At 39.0% G+C, this 14402-nt stretch overlaps 1 protein-coding gene across 1 annotated transcript; it reads left to right on the forward strand.

Annotated features, from left to right (window-relative positions):
- Positions 1–136: 136 nt before the first annotated feature.
- LOC141440803 (serine/threonine-protein kinase VRK1-like) lies at positions 137–13247 on the forward strand. Its single transcript, XM_074105348.1, has 6 exons — positions 137–532; positions 6603–6672; positions 7846–8042; positions 9244–9460; positions 10154–10327; positions 10807–13247. The coding sequence occupies exons 1-6, from the start codon at positions 311–313 to the stop codon at positions 11541–11543; spliced, it is 1617 nt and encodes a 538-aa protein (XP_073961449.1). The 5' UTR covers positions 137–310; the 3' UTR covers positions 11544–13247.
- Positions 13248–14402: the final 1155 nt, after the last annotated feature.

A 14402-nucleotide genomic window follows, 5' to 3' on the forward strand; every position in this document is an offset into this window, starting at 1 on the left:
TTTTTTTTTAATGTATGCCACCATTTTCCTGTCTAACGATAATGAACCGATACTAACTACTAAAAACCGGTTATTTTGTACATCCTTAACCAGCAAAATGGCGGTTAACTGACTATCTGACATGCGACATGCATGACATGACATCTGAAGTCAAGTCAAGTCAACAAACGAAAACGACGCTATTTTGGTTGCGTTAATTTCTGATTTTATTCGTGTAGTCTTTAAGACAAAATGATTTAAATTATGTAATATAATTATAATATTTCTGTTCGCGTTTTAAACCCTGTAATTGTTTGAGTCTAACTACAAAATGACCGGGAGAGGTAAAAAAGCGGTTGCGCCGAAGAAAAAGGCTAATGGGTACAAAATGCCTGCTCCTATCGCCACTGGTGAGGTGATACACGATACTACGATGAAAAAGAAATGGCGCATCGGACCTTCCATAGGCGTCGGGGGTTTTGGAGAGATCTATTCAGCCTGCGACCATGAGAGTACGCCAAAAGGGTCCAACTATCCTTTTGTGGTTAAAATTGTAAGTAGTGTCCAATTACGTACTGAATTTTAATGTTCGCATTTTCTATTCATCTTACTAATCCTACTAATATTACAAATGCAAAGGTTTGTGTGTTTATGTGCGTTTGTTACTCCAACGTTTTTTTGGATGTTGGATGGATTTAAATCAACTCCTGGAAATACAGGGTTTACGCCATTATTTCCTGAGATTGGGATATATGCATGTATTCCAAAATCTCTACCACTAGGTATTCAAAATTTTACATAGGTGTTCTTAAAACATAATGAAGACAACATAAATTCAGGATTTCCTATAGGATTTTAGTAAATAGTAAAATCCCAGATTTCCATTTTATTTGCCAGATCTAGATAGACAGATGAAACGTTTATTTGGTACTTGCACATAGTTAAGAATAGGCTTGTGTAAAGTGTTATTCTGTTCATTTAGTAAAATGGGTATTTTGATTCTCAGTCTTATAAACATATCAAAATGACTCAACTTATAACCTATAGCCCAGTGTCTTATACATATAGGCCTTATCTTATTGCAATGTGACTTCAAACTCACTTGTAAGTGTCATAAAGTTTAAAGTTCACAGAACAAAATTTGACATGGGCCTTAGGAGGATAATATGGATTACTAATTCCAGTTAATTGTTTGTAATAGTAGTAATAATCTGGATGAGTAATAATACCATATTAACAGCATCTAGTCAGGGAACTTGGGCATATAAATAAGGCAACTACAGTAGAATCGGTGTATTAAGACTACTAATTTTGTAAAATGCGAAAGTTTGTATGGATGGATGTTTGTTACTCTTTCACGCAAAAACTATTGAGAGAATCTGCATGAAATTTGGCATACAGGTAATTTATACCCTGAATTAACATATAAACTACTTTTTTCTCGAAATAATGTATGGTTCCTGTGGGATTCAAAAAATTAAACTACATATTAATTCTGCGCAAGCAAAGCCGCAGGCAAAAGCTAGTATCCACAAGATTTTTAGCACCTTTTTTTTCTTTGGCTATGTCTATAGATTCAGAGCTAGCGTCATGTCGATTTAGTTTAGTGTTGTTTTCGTTTGTTATTTAGGGCTCTTCAAGGTTAGAGCGAATAGGCTGTTACTGAACCAGTGAGATACACCTTTGGCCTCATCTGCACTTAATGTCAGGTGAGATAGGGGTCAATCACGTCATTTTATAAAAAAAAAATAGTAATTAGAACAAACAGGAACTAAGGAGAGAATCATTTTTGTATTGGCGGTCGTGCGTGACCTTCCCCATCCCTTTCCCCGCGACAACGTTCGGCGCGCGCATGTCGCGTGGCTCGTTTTTGCCTTCTTGATTTCCAGTGACCAGCAGGGCTACTACGAAATTCGAAGTTGATGTCGTTCGGTACGGTGCGATTCGAACTTCGGAGTAGTCCCACAGTGTCTTCAACCACGCCGTAATTACGGTAGACCTACCATATTTTTCTAGATCTACCACCTACCATAGACATGTTATTAGTGCCACATTCTACCGTAACTTCATCAGTGTCATTTTCTATAATGGCAACACTTGATTTAGTTAAATATTACAATTTTATCATGACGTGCGGTTAAAAAGTACGACCCGCGTTGATCCACGATAAAAATTGCTCGACGTTCAAACCCTCATGTAATTGCCATAAGGCCTAAGGGTTTCAATTATCAAATCGCGCAGTTCATTTCAGGTCGACAAACATTGGGTCGTACACCAACCGCACCCGGGAATAGGCGATTTTTTTTCTTCTACCGTAATATTCTACCATTTACTGTATTTTTAGACCAGCAACACCATAGTTTTGATAGAGAGAGTTCGAGACACTGGACACGTTCCACTTAACGGCCGCAACGCCTACGCCCACGACCGCTGAAATTGCCGTTCCACTAACGAAAAAAGGCCGCACGTTTTGAGCGTAGCAGGGCTACTACGAAACTCGAAGTTCGTGTCCTGCGGTCCCTCAGCAGGGCTAAAACTCGAAGTATTGTACCGTCCCTCTCGCTCTCGTATTAAATAGTCTAAGTGTCAGAGGGACCGCATGACACGAACTTCGAGTTTCGTAGTAGCCCTGCTGTTAATCGGTACGATTTCCTTCGGAGTACTGCTAGGCTACTACTGAAACTCGACTGACACATACTATTTAATACGAGAGAGGAGGGATCACGACACGAACTTCGATTTTTTCGGATGCTGTATTAGTCTGTATGCTCGCAATATGGCCGTACGGTGAAAACTTGCTGTGAGAGTAAATATTTCGCACAGATTGAAGTAGGTAAACTTTAATTCAACATGGATTCCCGTAAATTTATGGTTGCGTTTATATAAAAACGATGAAAAAAGTTAATCGTCAAAGTCCAGCGCTCGTCTCTTTTTCTGGTTTTTCTGTGCATCTATGTTTCAGTGTGTATTTTCGATATGGATTTTACGGGATGACCGTAAAAGTAACAAAATTTGGAGTTGAAATAAAAAATACAAAGACTCCAAATCCAATCTTATTGAAAATGTTAAGCTTTATCGTTGGAAAAAAAACCTTCAATTTCGGCAAACACATTTTATTTTTCATTCACTGCAATTTCTTTTATTTGTACCACACTGCCACGACTGTTACTAAATGAGATTAAGAATTCAGCTTCCAAGACCATAATCATTCCCGCATGCGGCGACTTGACGATACTTTTTTTGAGTCGCGGAAAATTCAAAATCGCATTCAAAATGGGGTCACGAGAGGTTTATCGAGGAGGAGTTTATCAGGTTTATCGCTGCAAACGAGCGACTGCATGTGGCCGCACCTTTAGGTGGAACGATATAGAGGGCGTTACGATCGTTGCGGATGTTTAGTGCAACGTACCCACTGAGTAACCTGTGGCGGTCGGGCGAGTAAAGTTGACAGTTCAAGGTTACGCATTGTTAGTGATTTGTATACAAATGAAATTTCAACGTCGTAAAGCATTTACTATTGAAGATAAAGGTGCAATTATATGCAGGCTAGAAAATGGAGAATCAAACTCGTCTCTCGCAAAGGAATTTGGGGTTGGTCATTCGACAATATCAACGATTTTTAAAAACAAGAAACAGATTCTAGAATCACTCAATTCAAATGTTTTGAAACAAAAGAGAATTCGAAAATCACGACTGGACAATGTTGATCAAGCTTTACTTCAGTGGTTTAAAATCACGAGAAAGAAAGGAATACCTATTACTGGTCCTGTGTTACAGGAAAAGGCAAACCTTTTTGCTTCACGTTTTGGTATCCTTAACTTCAATTGCTCTGTGAGCTGGATAAGTCGCTTCAAAGTTCGACATAACATTGTAGCGGGAAAAAATGTCAGTGAATCCTCTTCCATTGATCAAAGTTCTACAACAAACTGGTTGACGACTGTGTGGCCAAATCTACGAGGACAGTTTTCTGATGATGACATTTTCAATGCTGGTGAAACTGGTTTGTTTTACAAATTAATGCCGGACAGAACTTCACAATTTAAAGGTGAGAATTGTAGTGGTGGTGAGATGTCAGAAGATCGAATAACCATCATGGTAGCAGTGAATCTGAGTGGCAAAGAGAAAAAAAAATTACTTATTATTGGAAAATCTCAAAAACCAAGTTATTTTAGCAGTGTTAAATCGTGGCCTGTTGATTATGCGAACAACTGTAAAGCTTGGATGACATCAAAACTTTTTGTTAAATGGCTTCGAGATTGGGATCTCAATTTGGTGAAGAAGAAGAAAAAGATTTTATTGCTGGTTGATGATTGCCCGGCGCACCCAAAAGTTACTGATTTAAAGTCTATAACACTGGTGTTCCTTCCACCGAGTACAACATCAGTCTTACAGCCAATGAACCAAGGAATAATACGGTCACTCAAGAGCGATTTTAGAAAGAATCTTGTGCTTAAAATGATTAATGGCGTTGATTCTAATGAAAACAACTCTACTACAAAAATAACAGTGCTTGATGCAATTCTTATGGTTTATGATGCCTGGAATAAAATGCCACAAAGTACAATTCACAACTGTTTCAAACATGCAGGATTAATTAAAAACTATGACAGTTTACCTATTGAAGTTACAGCAGAAAATGAATTTGATGATGAAGATAACATTCCTGTGTCTTTGTGGGTGCGAAACTTACATTCAGATTCATTAGTAGCACTGGAGATGTGGGACGATTATGTTGACATTGACAGCGCCCTCCTCACAGCTGAAGAACCCACCGATGAAAATATTGTACAGAACATTACAGCTAATGAGCAACACGACAGTGATGGTGAAGATGAAGTCGAGGAACAAACAATACCTACAGCAGAAGAGGCTTTACAAGCTGCAGACTTGTTATCACAATTTGTTCATAGCAATATAGAAAATGATCATTTGAAGAGAGCAATGTCTTCTTTACATAATAGTGTTAGAGACTATTACTACAATACATGTAGAGAAAAAACAAAAGCAGACAAAAATTATTAATTTCTTATAAAATTAAATAACAAAACACTATTGAATCGATGCTTGAAAGGAGAAATTGACTAAGCAACATTTTTTCAAGATGGTGAGATATACATGTTTGGAATCAGTAAAATTTACTGATAGTCAATTTCTCCTTTCAAGCGTTGTTATGTACTAATTTTTCTACCTACATAGGTAGGTAGAAAAAAAACTTAGTTATACATAATACCTAAGTTTTTTTTTCTGTTTTTAAGTTTTTAGTATGTTTGTTTTGTGTCAATAATGTTTTTTTTTATTAAATATATACACATGTAAATTGTATTTTTTCTCTTTATTGAACTAAATAAGTAATGAAAATAGGAAGTTGCTTGTGTTCCAAAACTATGCTTTGTATGACATCCACTTAGTATAACCAGAGGCCGTAGTCAAACGCTCAGGTGCTTGTGATGTCATTCTCCATCTCTATCTACCCTCATACCATATGATAGAAAGAAGTGGTGAAAGCGATTGTGATTGCGTTAGTTAGACAATAAAGCGGATCCTATTGTATATCATGTCATGTTGGGCCAGGCTGTATCCCTCTGCATGATTTGTTGCAAAACCTTCGAAGTATGCTAGGGCTCTGGTAGCATCAAAAAGCACAAGTTCACTCACTAATAAAAAGTATCACACTACCTATACTGAATCTGTGTAAAAAAAGTGTAATTGTCTTTGTGGTCTTTGTGCCGTCCATAACATATGTTATTTGGTTTAGGTCTCCTGTCTGTTCCTTCCCCAAGATCAAAATTTCATAAACCGAACATTCTCCTCACAAACTACGCAAAATACGTCTTGCTATACGGCCATTAAAGAAAAAAAAACTGTTTATGGATCAATCAACTTTTTGTTTGTTATTCTGTCCGGTTGTCCAAGAGACAACAGTGACAGAGTTTCTTAAAAAAACTGCTTTGATAAATGCGACTAATATGCTTAGGAGATAGTCTATAAAATAATGAGCTTGTAACTATGACAAAAATGTATACTCGATGAATTATAACCACAGAAAACATATTATAGAAACTCCTGGTTTTAAAGAGTTGTCCAGGGGACGTAACCAAGGCAATGAGGTACAGGAAAAAGTTGATCGACCCACATAGCAACATTATTGAATGTACAAGTACAATCGAGGGCAAAAATATCTTTACATTTTAGTACCTTGTCACTGTATGCCATGACAATTTTATACAAGGTAGTAGTTAAAATGTAAAGATAACTTTGACCTCGACTGTACAGTTGAGTTGTTATACTTCTGAGGAAAAATTCGATCAAAAATATATCTGAACAAGCTTCTATACCTACCATTAACAATAGAGTTATGTTCACATATTTTTGACCAAATTTTTGCTCAGAAGTATAAGAACTTAGTAAGGAGCAAAGATAAAGTAACAACATGATCTTGTATACCAAAGTATAACTCTGATTATAACGACCATGTTTAACAATCAAATATTGCCATCCTATCCATGTATTTTTTTTTATATAAACATAAACGGTTCTGACTCTATTGAGTTACATAAACAACAAAAAAATGTGGCTTCTGTTATTTTATAACACTTAGTGAAAGTTTGTTTCCTTTTTTTTAGGAACCACATGAGAATGGACCATTGTTTGTAGAAAAGCATTTCTACGTTAGAAATGCAAAAATGGATGACAGTAAGTACTAACCATTATTAATAGATTTTTTGAGTATTTTAGACTAAATTTTATGGAAGTACTAAATGGAAACATTTGCGGACCCACATAAGATACACTGTCTCATTAAATTTAATCGATCTGATTGAATAACATCATTGTTGGCCTATACAAGGAATCTTCAAATAATTTCTGAATATTTCAGTAGATGGTAAAGTCATGGTAAAATTTTGATGAAAATCTTTACCGAAGCATTCAGTCAAAGCAGAATTTGGAGACACTGTAGGTATAAATTTCACTGCTGGACACAATACTCTTAGAATAAAAGGAATTTAAAGAAAGAGATATTTATTTTGGTTCCAAATGTACCACCACAGAGTAAAAAGAGTAAAACTTGTGCTAAAATTAAGATATAGTCCTCCACATCGGTTTCGATGACGGCGACCCTGACTATAATAATAAATAATAAATAAATATCATGGGACAATTCACACCAATTGACCTAGTCCCAAAGTAAGCTTAGCAAAGCTTGTGTTATGGGTACTAAGCAACGGATAAATATAATTATATAGATAGATACATACTTAAATACATATTAAACACCCAAGACCCGAGAACAAACATTCGTATTTTTCATACAAATATCTGCCCCGACACGGGAATCGAACCCGGGACTTCAAGCTTCGTAGTCAGGTTCTTTAACCACTAGGCCATCTGGTCGTCGTATATTTATTGTATAAATTAAGATACTATTGGACTGTAGTTCTCACGCAGAGCTAGTACAGATTGGGTAGAAAATGCTTACAGCGGCGCGGCCCGCCCTGGCGTCCAGTTCTCAGCTTACTCATCATCATCATCATCATCCCAGCCTATATACGTCCCACTGCTGGGCACAGGCCTCCTCTCAGAACAAGAGGGCTTGGGCCATAGTTCCCACGCGGGCCCAGTGCGGATTGGGAACTTCACACGCACCATTGAATTTCTTCGCAGGTTTGTGCAGGTTTCCTCACGATGTTTTCCTTCACCGCAAAGCTCGTGGTAAATTTCAAATGTAATTCCGCACATGAATTTCGAAAAACTCAGAGGTGCGAGCCGGGGTTTGAACCCACGACCCTCTGTTTTAGGAACCATAGGCCTCACTAGGCCACCACGGCTTACTATCACTTTCAATTCAATTCGCAATCTCTCTTTCAGTAAAGTCATACATGAAAAGCAAGAAGATTCAAAGCCTCGGTATGCCCACGTACTTCGGCAATGGTTCGCACGAGTACCGTGGTGAGAAATATCGTTACCTGGTGCTGGAGCGGTATGGGAAAGATCTGTGGAATATGTTTAAAGAGAATGGCCGGTCGTTCCCACCCGCCACAGTCTTCCAGATCGGCTTGCAAATGGTTAGAACAGTTGTACTATTCTCTTAAGCTCTTATTGATGATGTAAAATGTATCTTTCTTAAAAAATATTTCTAAAATGCTACTTAACCTACTGCAGTCAGGGCCGGATTTAGAGGTCTTTAGGCATTGGGGTATTAAAGGAGCGGAGGCCTCCAAGGTAAAAAATACTATTTGAAAAATAATCAGAAAAGTTGGTCAGAGTATGGATATTTTTGTGAACTGTTACTGTAGCCTGGATGCCGTCCTCTAAATCCGGTCCTGATCCTGACTGATAAATGTGTAAGTAACAGTTGCCCAAGACGTCATCTATGGAGTTTTTTTTTTATCTACTGTCCTTGGAAACTGGAGGCTGTATCTTCTAATATATAAAATTCTTGTGTCATGTTTGTGACCTTATTCATTTATAACGGCTTGACCGAATTTAATGTTTTTTTTTTGTGTAATTCGATTGAGATAGGACGTAATAGTACATTGTGTCTTAAGGGCGGTAAATAAGGAATTACGAACGAGAGTCTATTAGAAGCCCGAAGTCGAAGACTGAGGGCTTTAATAAGTCGATGTTCGTAATTCTAGTACCGCCCGTGCGACATACAATGTTTTTCATCACATTTGCAAGTAAAATTTTTATTTGTAAAAGAAAAATATAATTGTTCCAAATATGGGCGATACCTTAGGCTGTGCTCTTGGCAGCGCCGCCTTCCCCCTCCCTCAGCATGTGCCTGAGCCGCGTGTGTATGTGTACGCCATGTACGTATAGCAGCGCGCGCAGCACCATCAGTACGGGCACTGACTCATTTACCGACCTTGGGCTTCATGGCATGAAAATTAGTACTGGCTATGACTCATTTACCGACCACGGGTTTCATGACAAGCACATTAAGGTCGAGGGTTTTATTTGGGGGGTTGCAGCCAAGGTAGCCAGCATGTTACGACACTGCTTACGAGCAAGTGTGATGAAAAATATTTTTCATACTTCTACGCAGACGGAGTCGCGGGCAACAGCTAGTATTGTATAATACATTCGGAATCAGTCTCCTCCGAACAGTCTTCTCGTAAATGGCATGTAACTACGTCCCCATTGGCAAAATATGCCTTGCTAAGCCAGGCAAGGGTCACAGCTATTAGAATAAAATTGTCACAACGAATTTCTGTGCCCTCGGAATCAAAGTTGTTGGCTGTACCCTAAACCTTTTTTTTACAGCTAGATGTGTTGGAGTACATCCACAGCAAAGGCTATGTGCATGCTGACCTAAAGGGCGCTAACATCCTCATGGGGCTCAAAAAGGGCTCCGAGAATCAAGCTTACCTGGTGGACTTTGGGCTGGCCGCGAGGGTCAATGATAAGGAGTTCAAACCTGACCCCAAGTGTGCTCACAACGGGACCATCGAGTACACTAGCAGAGACGCACATCTAGGAGGCAAGTTATTATTGTTAATTTTCTCATAAAAAAAATCTAATAACAGAGTGCTTCAAAAAAACTTTTAACAAAAAGTAAAGCAAGTACTAGAAATCTGTTAAGTTACTTAGAAGTTGGGACCCATTCAAATTCGTGAACGGCTCAAAAATCCCCAGTAATGAACTACTTAACTGTTCTTCAAATTCTAAGCGACCTGATAATTCATGCTCTTATGGCAAATTACATCAGAGCATGAATTATCAGGTCTGGGTGGACAATAATAGGTCGTACAATAACCGCCGTCGTAATGAAGTCTTGGTACCCGTGCGGTTTGATTTGAGGAAACCTGCACAACTGCGAGGAAATGCAATAGTGTTCGTGAAGTTTCCAATACGCAATGGACTTGCAGAGCAGGCTCAAGCCCTCTCTCTCAGAGGAGGCCTGTACCCAGTAGTGGGCCGGATACGCGTAGATGACGATGATGACATTAACTGACACACCCCACTAGTTTGAGGGTACGTTTCCACCAGAAATGTGCGTTTTTCATGAACCAATAGAAACGCTTTACCTATCCTCGAACAGCAGATTTCTGGTGGAAACAGCTGAGCGGAGCGAGGCGAGGTGAGCGAAGCGTTTCTATTGGTTCATGAAAAACACATTCCTCGCACATCTCTGGTGGAGACCGGAGCCTTACTCATGGTGTTCTGACCCCAGTGGCCACAATGCGCGGCGACCTGGAGATCCTCGGCTACAACATGCTGCAGTGGCTGGCGGGGGACCTGCCCTGGGAGAAGGTCCTGAAACAGCCCAAGGCCGTCCAGGACATGAAGGAAGCTTTCATGAAGAGCGTCAAGACCAGCGTCACCAAACACTGCCCCGGAGCACCTGGTAAGTGGAATTGCATTAGCGTGCATTGGGACGACTTCAGGGTAGGCAGTTGGTAGTTTGCGCCAGCAGCGCGCTACCAACGCTGGGCCCCACTCTGCTGCCTACTCAATGTTCGCCATAGAGTGGAAACCTTTGTCTATGCCCATTTTTCGTTTGTTGTCAACAACAGAACATCAACATTAAGGTAACGGTATACGGCTGATATGATGATGATGACCTGAATAGACAAAACAAAACCCAAATAAGATCGCTCGTATGTCTCTCTGTTCGACTACTGCTACCAATTTGCTCTGATCCTTTAAAAATATATATTTTTAAAATCTTTGTTAATTATGAAACTTTGGCCAATCTCTAAAAACCACGCGATGTAAATGAGCAAATTTCGAGTCCTCCCCACCAGAATTCTTACCACAAACCGCCAAACCTATTCCGAAATATATTGAAAGTAGAAAAATAATTATGCCTTTCTGTTTTTTCAGAGGCCCTAATAAAATTCTTTGACTATATAAACACGTTGAAGCCCAAAGAAGTGCCAGACTACGCAAAATGCAGACAGATATTTGAGAGCTTTCTCAAGAGCGAAGGCGTCACTAAAAGCAGCAAGCTCGTCTTCACAAGCCAGAAGAAAACCAAAACAGCGACTCGAGTTGTCGTTGATGAGAGTGAAGAGGAAGTCCCAAAAAAGTCGCCAAAAGAAAACGGAGATGCACCGAAACCGGCCAAAAAGGGAAGGAAACCTAAAGTACAAGAAGAACTGGAAGATGATGAAAATGAAGAACCAGAACCACCCAAAGCTACTAAAGTTAGAAAACCCAAGAGGAAATCTCTCGAGCCCTCTCTTGTGGTTAAGAAGAAGACCAAGTTAACACCAAAAGCAACGCCGCCTGTCAAGAAAAACCACGTGAACACAGCGACACAAACCTCGACAAGCAAATCCAGACGCAGCCCCCGACAAGTGTCATTTGATAGTCCGATTTGCGAGATCATAGGCGAAAAGAAACCTCTCAAGAAGTCGGAAATTTCGAACTCGAGCGCTGATATGTTCGATGACTCTTTCGTTATTGAAGACAAGAAGATAAAGCGGAAGAAAAAGTTGTTGTCTGATGAAGAGTATACGGAGAAGAGGGTGGTGAGGAAAAAAGTCACGACAAAAGCGAAGGGGAGGTCGTGGAAAGACAGCCCTACAATCACGAATGGTCGGTCGCCGCCCAAGTAGCGTAAATCTCAGGTACTGTAGATGAAGCTCAATTAAAGCTGAACTAAAATCAATGCCCGACTGAAATGACCAGAAAGCACTTGTGACTTTAGATTGTCCGTGACCTATACTTTTTCTATTATTCCTCGAGTAGTGTCGTTGCTTATATCAAACATTACGTTTGAATCAACTACAACTCTCTACCCTTCCTACTTTGCCACCACTCGTGCTATAGCTACTTCTACGACACGTGTGTTTTCATGCAGAAGCCACCTTACTACTCTTCCACATAAGTCGAAAACTTTCATAAACACCACACCCGTTTCAAACTCACGAGTTCATTCTCAGAGCTACAGTTAGCAAGCAGAGCACAACAGTTCCCAAATAAAATGAATGACATACAAACTAGTAATGATTTAAAGGAACCCTAAACTACTATCTTTATATTATTTTAATGTGAAAAGGTAATTTCATTGTTTCAAGACCACGGTGATCATGTGTTTTGGCAAAGGGGATACCTTGCTTGCTCCCTTTATAAGCGCTTTGTGGGAATGAGCTGTCAAATCTGTCCAAACATACCGTGAGTGGCGTTACAGTGCAGGATTGCAAATGCACCGTTAAAACAGTGCGTCTCACTCAGTCATTCAGGGTGCGAGAAATATCATGCTCCTTGCGGCACACCGCCATTGATCACTTGTAACCAGGGATCGGACGGATGAGTTGCATTGTATTGTTCGCAATAATAAGGACATGACTTCAAAACTAATTATTTTCTTACCTGAGATTTAATTTTAATTCCTTGTAAATAAATAAGTTTAATAACGCAAAGATTTCTTATAAATATGTTTTTTTCTATTTCTTTGTGATCAGTCTTTTCCTATTCCAACGCCAACAACTTTTCTTTAGATTGTTATTTTTTGTGGGCAGTTGGTGGTTTCTATTTCTAAGTTAGCTGTTATTTTTTAGTTATTTTCAGTTCCTTAATTGTACATGTAAGAGGGCGGTGCGTTGTCTTTGGTTTAGGCCGGACTAGCGTATCGTCTGGAATTTGTTCCATTTTTATGTAAACCAAATTTTGACGATTTCTACCTTGTGGCTTGTGGCACTGCGAGAATAGTAAGAAGACCCGAGGGAAACAGAGATTTGGCTCGCGCCAAGTACAAAAAAAAACACAGGCCGAGCAGGCTAAGAAGAAGGCTGCAAGTGAGAAGAGAGGGAGGTCTCTGAGAGGAAACAGGGATGCTGAATTAATGAGAGAGAAGAAACGAAAAAGGAGGAGCAGCAGGGCTACACCGAAACTCGAAACTCGAAGTTCGTGTCGTGCGGTCCCTCTGACACTTATACTATTTAATACGAGAGCGAGAGGGGACCGCACGACACGAACTTCGAGTTTCGAGTTTCGGAGTAGCCCTACAGGAGGGTGCTCAGAAACAAGTTGTTCATTAATACTTCAATATATTCTTATGAACAATCTCATTGAAGTTGAGTTTTCTGCTGAGTTGGAAATGGTTGAAGTGATAACTGCTACTTTTATTAACACTTTACTTAGGTAATTATTATGAAAGGATGTGTAAATTGTTGTTATGTTCAGGAATTCAAGTATAATTTCAAGAATTAATTAACCTTTCAATATTGCGTGTCATGTCCACAATATTGCGAAAAATAACGATAATCAGTTGAATCCCGGGTTACAACTCTATTCTGCACTATAATGCCCTGCTATGTAACAAACTTGATAATTCTCGCACCTAAGCTTTGTGTCATACCAAACCAATACCAAAATAAAACTCACAAATCCATGTGTCATAGTGAAATAGTACTTATGCGTTGTATAAGGTTACAAATTCTTATTTAAGCATTTAATGTTAATAATCATTTACAGCCTTATTCATAAAAAGTTAGAGCTCCTTGAAGGCTCCTTGAAGGCCCGATGCTAAAAAACATGATTCATAAACGTCTGTTAGCGCTAATCAGTCGATCAGCTCTGCTAAAGTTAGAGGACCGTAGACCTCCTTTTCGCCCTGCTAAGTCCAAAATGGCCGCCACAGTTTGAACAGCTGACTTTTGACAAGAGCAAAAAACATACCGAAGATATTTATAGTGAAGGCAGGGCTACGCAAAGATTAAAAAAAAAAACTTGGGAAAAATTTTTTTTTAGGAATTTGTAGTTAAAAAATCCTCTATTAGCAACCAATAAATTAACAATAAATATGAAAAAAATTAGGATGATTAACATATTATGGTTTATTGCACAACATAAACATGCGAATCGGAAACGGCCGTGAAAACAAACATTCCGCTTTTTATTTTTTTCTGATAAATTTTGCTGTACTGCTTTGTCAATTTTTTTTATTATCGATTAGCATTTTGTGCTTTGATTTGTCAAGGTTTGGCCAACATAACGCGTTAATCGGTCTATCAGCAGCTCAACAACTAGCAACTGCTAGCAGTGTATTATGACATCATACTTCTTGACAACGTCTATTAAGCTAATCAGTCTGCTAAGTAACAGACCGATCAAACCTCAATTAAGGTTTTTTATAATAAGGCGTTATTAGACTGTGAATAAGGAGTAGATCTCGGATGAAAGAGGAACTAAAAGAAAACATTAATGATGTTGCCATGTTCAAGTATTTATTCGTCAAAAATGTGACAGTTACGAAAAGTGTTAGTCATTATTTTCTACTTTTTACCGTCGTACAGTCAGCGTTAAAAGCGGTTGATTGTGATGCTGATGATGAACGCAAAATAGCTTAGTTCGAATGATCTACACCGCTCTCATTAAGTTGGCCAGGGTTTCCAAACTGTGTTTTAGCACGGTACACTTGGGTCGCCTACATTACGTATCTAGGACTGCACGCGTATTTTCGTTTAAGTTAT

Source organism: Choristoneura fumiferana, chromosome 23 (genome assembly GCF_025370935.1).
Source record: "Choristoneura fumiferana chromosome 23, NRCan_CFum_1, whole genome shotgun sequence".
Lineage (NCBI taxonomy): Eukaryota > Metazoa > Arthropoda > Insecta > Lepidoptera > Tortricidae > Choristoneura > Choristoneura fumiferana.

What these genes read in the sequence shown, in the direction of transcription:
- LOC141440803 (XM_074105348.1), top strand. Translation starts at nt 311, where the DNA reads ATGACCGGGAGAGGTAAAAAAGCGGTTGCGCCGAAGAAAAAGGCTAAT. An exon ending in TCCAGATCGGCTTGCAAATG is followed by an intron (nt 8,043 to 9,243) that starts GTTAGAACAGTT and finishes TTTTTTTTACAG; the next exon opens with CTAGATGTGTTGGAGTACAT. An exon ending in ACACTGCCCCGGAGCACCTG is followed by an intron (nt 10,328 to 10,806) that starts GTAAGTGGAATT and finishes CTGTTTTTTCAG; the next exon opens with AGGCCCTAATAAAATTCTTT.